This window comes from Penaeus chinensis, chromosome 21 (assembly GCF_019202785.1).
Source record: "Penaeus chinensis breed Huanghai No. 1 chromosome 21, ASM1920278v2, whole genome shotgun sequence".
NCBI lineage: Eukaryota > Metazoa > Arthropoda > Malacostraca > Decapoda > Penaeidae > Penaeus > Penaeus chinensis.
Window position 1 is genome coordinate 25,906,381 of NC_061839.1, and position 7,500 is coordinate 25,913,880.

At 37.9% G+C, this 7,500-nt stretch overlaps 2 protein-coding genes across 2 annotated transcripts in view; one reads left to right on the forward strand and one right to left on the reverse strand.

The window, feature by feature from the left end:
* Window positions 1-1,103, forward strand: part of LOC125036662 (arylalkylamine N-acetyltransferase-like 2) — a 4,838-nt gene extending 3,735 nt beyond the window's left edge. Inside the window, exons 4-5 of the mRNA XM_047629455.1 lie at window positions 152-295; window positions 870-1,103. Of these exons, the coding sequence (XP_047485411.1) occupies window positions 152-295; window positions 870-1,073 (348 nt within the window). The 3' untranslated portion in view covers window positions 1,074-1,103. The remainder of the gene's footprint in view (window positions 1-151; window positions 296-869) is intronic.
* A 2,910-nt stretch (window positions 1,104-4,013) lies between these two features.
* The window catches only part of LOC125036660, a 3,952-nt gene continuing 465 nt past the window's right edge, over window positions 4,014-7,500 (reverse strand). The window contains exons 2-5 of the mRNA XM_047629453.1: window positions 5,982-6,111; window positions 5,558-5,758; window positions 4,918-5,061; window positions 4,014-4,359 (exon numbers count right to left, since the gene is read on the reverse strand). Coding sequence (XP_047485409.1) covers window positions 4,153-4,359; window positions 4,918-5,061; window positions 5,558-5,758; window positions 5,982-6,083 — 654 coding nt within the window. The 5' untranslated portion in view covers window positions 6,084-6,111 and the 3' untranslated portion in view covers window positions 4,014-4,152. The remainder of the gene's footprint in view (window positions 4,360-4,917; window positions 5,062-5,557; window positions 5,759-5,981; window positions 6,112-7,500) is intronic.

Here is a 7,500-nt window from a genome sequence, read left to right on the forward strand (position 1 = left end):
TGTGGACTGATTAATGTGCTGCAATATGACCGAAGACAGTAATACTAACAACGCTGATATTATGTAGTATTTTACAGAAAAAAAAAAGAGAAAAAATAAGTCTAAAGGAGCAAGATTAGTGGGCTGAATTTCTACTTTCGTTTCTCTGTAGAAGAGAGTACTTGGAATCGTGATTGAAGTGGGATCCAAGGTGGACGTGTTTCAAGACCCTGGGGTAGAAAAGGTGCTGTATATGTACATGCTGTCCGTGCGGCGAGATTACGGCGGCCGCGGGATTGGGAAGAAGCTGGTTCAGGTGAGTGTGCGCACACACACTCGCACGTACATACGCACACAAACACACACACACACACACACACACACACACAAACACACACACACACACACACACACACACACACACACACACACACACACACACAAACACACACACACACAAACACACACACACACACACACACAAACACACACACACACACACACACACACACACACACACACACACACAAACACACACACACACACACACACAAACACACACACACACACACACACACACACACACAAACACACACACACACACACACACACACACACACATATATATATATATATATATACATTATCCAAAACAGTTGTTATGTTTGTGTACGACACAAATAAAAATATAGAAATATATACCTTTATCTAAAAGTTCATTTGTGCTTATAAAAACATCCGTTTATAGTATTAATATTATCTGCTCTTTCGTGTAAAAGTATGCATGTATGTGTGTGTGTTGCATCTGTTTGTATGCATGCATATATAAACGAGGTGTGGTGTTATTTCAGCTAATTAGAAGCCTTGACGTAGAAGTTTCCCACAAACAGGTCACCATGGAGCGTGGAAAGGACCTGGGCTGCCAGCTGGCGTTCACGACGATCACCAACGTGCTCTCGGGCCGCATCTTCGCCGGCCTGGGCTACGAGACCCGCTACACGCTGGACATGTCCACGCCGGAGGGCGACAGGGGGATGGACCTCGCGGCCATGGACGGCAACAGGACGGTGCGCATCATGACAAAACGCTTGTAATACGTACATAATTAAAGTGAAGAACATCAATGACCGAATAGATATGATACACTATGCGTTCATTACTCTATTGTGTCCTGCGTTACCTTCCTTCTCGACAGAACCAGTCACACGCACACGCAAGATGATAGCTTATGCCTATCATCAACCTTATGTGAACTAAGCGAAATATATACATATAGCAAGCAAAAGAGAAAATAATAAAGAAAAATTAGTATTTCATACGCATCGAAAGTTCCGGCTCTGGAATGCTATAATAATATTTTAATTCAATAATACTTACCACTAACTATGTAAACAATATTAAACTTATTGATGTCAAATGGCATGCATTTATCTGTACCTCGCCAAAGTACTGCGTAGATCAAGAATATACCAACAAAACATTTCTTGTCCTAAATAACTAGACATGCTGCTTATCTTAATGAACCCAGAATCCGAATCAGCTATATTAATGATATCTAAAACTCGAAAAAACAATGAATTTCGAATTGTTTGCTGAACACAGCATCATTTTCTTTTTTTCTTACATAATGAAGAGGCAATTTACTTACCTAACTCAATGCCTCGTTTCTGTAATTAGTTCTAATATAATCTATAAGCTTATAAGTCATAAAAATTGGGTTAAATATCTTTATAATCTCATGTAAGCAATTTGGTTGGGGAGAAAATGTTACGCAATATAATGAGTTCTGAAATCATTTAAATCATTTGACTGTAAAGTGGAAAAATCCCTTATCTCTAGAGTGCCCTTTTGTAAATATTGATATTGTAACTTTATCTTTACGGTGTAATGCTACTGACAAATGATGTCAAAATTTGATGATGAAATGGAAATGAACGCCTAATAAACTAATATAATACTGGAGAACATCAGTGATAGCGATATCAATAACAATGGAATTAAACTTTTTGATCTTCTAGTATAGTACAATTGTAAGAAGCTGAGCAGAAACTACTGACACACAACAAGATAAGCAATCTGAAAATGACAGATGTCTATTGTAAAATCATTATCATCGTAAATAGACTAACAATATTTAACTCACAGAGCTCGCCAGGCCGTCCTAATATTTTTTTGTTTAAGAACGAGGAGATTGCGTCATGCTTGCAGGTTGGCTGCAGGAAATAGTTATGGCAATTCTCAATCCCTGTCATCTCACCAACTCTCACCGAGGAAGGCTCAACTCCCTGCCGGTATCTCCTGAGCCAAGAAGGCATACGTCTCGTTACCAGTTCATTTATATTTGGAAACTGCATTGAAATCACCCAGGACAGTGCAGTCGGGGATACCAATCTGCCACGGAAGTTTGGAACAGAACTTCTGTTTCCCATGTGTGTTACAATATAACAATATGCTAGTATGAGCTTACTTAGAGATATGAAAGCACATGAGTGATTTAGTGACATCTACTAAAACAACTTGAGGTTGGCCTCTACAAGAAATGGTTATATGACCCCCCTGGAAGTGATGTCGATTGCTACAGCCAGTGCAGCAACTTCCCTAATTATGCCGTTGCTAAGTCTTCTCGAGACAGGGGCTCTTGACGCACTCATATATTTTGTGTCAAAAAATCTTACCTAAAATATTGTGCTCATATTGTTGGTGACGAAACGAAACAGTATTATATGATAAATAACAAACACTTTTATATGATAAACAACAAGACAAACTAAGACGAATATGGAAGTTGTAAATGCAAAAATATTAAATGAGATGTAAGCCAAACAATTCTGAAGGCTAATTGGAATATTTTATATAACATTGTGGAGGAAAATACGAATAATCATATTAAAGCAAAATTCAAATTCGTAAACGCTTGTGGATATCAAAAATAATTGGTGATATCTGCCGGGCGTAGAACCAAATATCTTATTTCAGTAACATTTAAATCCCCCATTTGCCGCGCACCTCCTTTCTACCACCTACTTTGTGATGCAAGTTATGAAATATTGCACACGTCTTTTTCGAAATAGGAGAAAGAGGGGGTCAAGTGGTTAACTGTGCTGTACGACGACTGTGCACAACAGGTGGAGTCGTGAAGCAGTGTCCTGTCCTTCGAAAGTTTATTGTAAGCTATGGCAAATATAAATGTGAATAACTACTTCCAAACAATTTTCCCCGAGTGTCCTTAGTAGTTATCTTCGCGAGATGACAAAACTTTGCCGTGAGAGGAAAATAACATTGGAAATAAACAGGAGTGAGAGTACTGCAAGAAATAACCTGCGTTTGTTCTGGTAGTATTACTGGTTTGCAACATGTACACGGAGAGTAGATTTGCCCAAAACGTCATCTGATGCGATGCTTATAAACGTACTTCAGTTTTCTCACGGTTTAGAATGCGATAAAGAATATAACAGTGCGGCAATATATATAATAATAAGAACAGCAACGATCTCTTGCAATGGAATTAATTTGACATTCTGTATTTTTTGCAATATGATTTCGAAAATACATGGACAATGAGTCTGATATTCTGGGTTATTCAGTGACCTCTTGTGTTACTTGTGTTGCATACGTACACAATACATTCATATATACACATACTCTTACTAACACTCACTTACTCACACACACACACACACACATGTGTGTGTGTGTGTGTGTGTGTGTGTGTGTGTGTGTGTGTGTGTGTGTGTGTGTGTGTGTGTGTGTGTGTGTGTGTGTGTGTGTGGGTGGGTGTGTGGGTGTGCTTATAAATAGCCTTTGTAATTTATGTAAGATGTCTGAGTGCTGGCTCCATGCAGTCTAAGGACCGTATACAGCATGTGTTGCAAGATAATCAGAGCAATTAATTTCCTACCGAATGTGGCTGTTGTCAAGAAACGAGTTCGTGATGCAGCACAGCATCTCATGTGAGTATCCCATGGCAACAGTAATTGCATTTGAATCATCTATAATGTACAAACTGGTTTTGTAGTGAAAGGAAACACGTTTACACCAGTTTATATAATATATTTTATATATTTTATATAATGTTCAATCCCCCTCTCTCTTCTCAGCGAATTCTCCTCTTCGCCAGGGTAGATGCTACAGGATGTTGAAGATACTTACACTGTCGTTCATTTCAAACATAGCTCATTGGAGGGACTTTGTCACGATGTGGATCACAGTGTTTCCCTTCATGGCAGAGAGATCCAATTCCCAGTCATTTGTCAGCGTAGAAACGTCCACGGAATACCTGGTCTCAAAACCAAGCGCAGTGAAGATCCGACTTGATAACTTGTTGCTGACTGTTACAAGCACTAGCTGGCACCCCGAGGCTTTTCCCTGATCGATGCTCATCTGGGAGAAGAAATTTTACTTAACATGTCTTTGCAAAATAAATAAATTTATACATTCATATACACACAGTGCCTTTCCTTTCTTTTTCTCCGCCGCACACATTATCTTTAATCAGGATACATACATGCATAATTTATCGTTCTGTCTCCTCTACCAAGCTTTTATGCATATGCTTTACACATAGAAAAGTATCAAAGGGACATATCTCTAGAGAGTCATTTGACTTCCTTTAATCGTGAGTTTCATAACTAGCAATATTCCATCTTTGAGAAGTTACCCTACCAGTCCCATGTAATTTACATTACTGCGTCACACAAATTAATTTCATAAACTGGCATCGGACTCGCCACTGGGAATTCTAATGACTGTGCATTCATAGTCAACTTTTTAAGTAACCATTAAGTATCCAGGTCTAAACACTTTAAAATTTATCCTGAAAAGGGTGGTCCGCCTCAATATGAACCCAAACAACCACTGAGTCGGCGATACCCACCTGGACCTTCCTTCCTGTCCCGAAAACTGAAAACAGAAATATACGTATAGAATATTAATACCAACCGGAACCAATTTCTTTCCAATACCGCAGCCACCATAATTTTCTCGAACACACAGCACGAACATGTAGAGTATCTTTTCTACATTAGACTCTTCAAATATATTCACCTTGGACCTTATTTCGTCACATAATCCACACACTTTGATCTGGAAAAAGACAAGGTGAAATGATCAGTTCCACAACTCGTACAAGTTAGAATGCATTTTGTATTCCTGCCCTCGTAACTAGTCTGTTATTTTGGTCTATTCTTTTATTTTTCTTCTTAGCACAATTCTGATTTCCCATTGCACTAAGATTTTTTTTTTTTCAAAATCATCTGTTAATTGCTACTTCCACTACTTCTACTACTACTACTAATAATAATAATAATAACAATGATAAGGGTAATAGTACTAATAAAAGTGATGATAATGAGAATGATGTAAATAATTATAATGTTCATACTACCAGTAATAATAATAATGATAATGATAACAATAATAATAACAACAATAATAATTATAATGATAATACTACTATTACACTAATAATAATAGTAATAATGATAACAATCCAGACACTATTCAGACGAGATGACTTTAGCACGAGGATGAACGATATTGTTATAACAGTTGAAAAGGTCACTTCATATTCATCGCTCACTTCATATTCAGTTTTCCTTTCATCCAAAGGCTTCGCAGAAACAGCTTCCGCCTTAGTTTTCATGTAGCTCAGGCCAACACCGGCCAAAGCGCCTGTGCGGACGTCCCTGGCACCGAAGGATACTCCAGAGGCGAGGCACTCCTGCAGTCTCTTGCTCGTCATCCCGCTGCGGGCTGAGGCGGTCACACGGAAGCCCATGCACTGAAATCCAACAGCCAATTTGTGTCGACCTTTCGTACTCTTTTTTGAGTAGATAGATATATAGATAGATAGTTAGGTAGAGAGATAGATAGACAGTTAGACGGATATAGACAGATAGATATATAGACAGATAGGTAGATATATAGAAAGGTGGATACATAGATACATAAATAGATAAATAGATAGACATATAAAGATTCATTACAAGGTGTGCAGAACTCACGAGAGGCTCTCTGGGGAAGTAGTCCTCCTCGATCAACTTGGCCACTTCGTCGAAGTTCTCAGGCTTCAAGAGAAAGTATTCGATATCTTTGGCGTCCACCATATCGATCAGCTCAGTCACGTAAAGCAATCTGCAAAATGGGGATTTTTTTTATGAAATGCAAAATGAGAAGACGAAAGGGAAGGTTGGTGTCGGAAAGGAAGATAAAACTGATAGAGGCCTCGACCAATTTTATAAAGATGTTATGGTATGCTAAAAGGTCGAAATAATGCTAAAGACAGTGAATCCGGAAATATGTGTACCATTAGTTTCAAATTAGTTTCCCAATTTCCCCGTCCCCGTCTGCAGAAACGTGCAAAAAAGAGGAAGGAAGTAATTTCAATGAACGATCAAGCATGCATCAGTTCAAAGTAAAAGCTAAAGAGATATAGAACTAGCTTTTACATAATTTCAGATTTCTGTTCAGGCAACTTTAACATTAACAGAAGGCTGGTTTATCTGGCATTTTCTTTTCTCTCTTTATTTATTTTTATTTTTTTACATTAAAACTAAAGAAGCTATTAAATGCATTCAGCATGACTTATGAATGGTAATAATACTTTTGGTAATTAAAATAACTGCAGAAGCTTGTGAACGATTTAATGAAAGAAATTAAAAAGCATTTATGCAAAACAACTTTTGCATACTGCGCACATTAACACGAATAACCGAAGTAGAAATTGACCGGTAACGTATTAGTAACCATATATCTGCATTTCTTAGAAGAGCCAGGGCCGACTTTTGACTGATGATACCCTCAGAAAGACCTCAGGCAAGACAACCGACCAACCACATGGTTTATCGATGAGTGTACTTGACGAGTCTCAGTGCACGCTGATGATATGTACTCAAATGTTTCGTAACTGTACTCAGACTCAACCGTTTGGTCATTCCGGACTTCCAATTATAGTAGAAACAAAGAAACAAAAATGCCGGAGAAGAGAAAATTATCATAAGCATTCGAGAATGGCAGATAACATACATACACACACACACACACACACACACACACACACACACACACACACACACACACACACACACACACACACACACACACACACACACACACACACACATATATATGATGTATAACATGTATACAATACATGTAAGGGATATATACAGAAACCATTACTTACGTTTATACACCTAGTAACATGTATTTATTTTATTTTTCTTCTTATTCCTTCTTATTTCAAGTTCAAGCCTAATCACTCATAATATACTTCTTTTCAAAGAACAATTTCCTTTGAGAAATTGGAAATGATCAATACAGTTTTCCTTCATCACTGAAGAAATGTTGCTCACTTTCACTCACTCCCAAGTCCGGCCTCGCACTGCATAGCTTGAACGGTATTTATTCACCTTCCACACCGGCAACACATTAAAAAAAAAATATATCATTTTGATTTTCCACCTTATTTTAACTATTTTATGTGTCAACAATTCGTGTTTACTTCCAACGCTGTATAGTTTG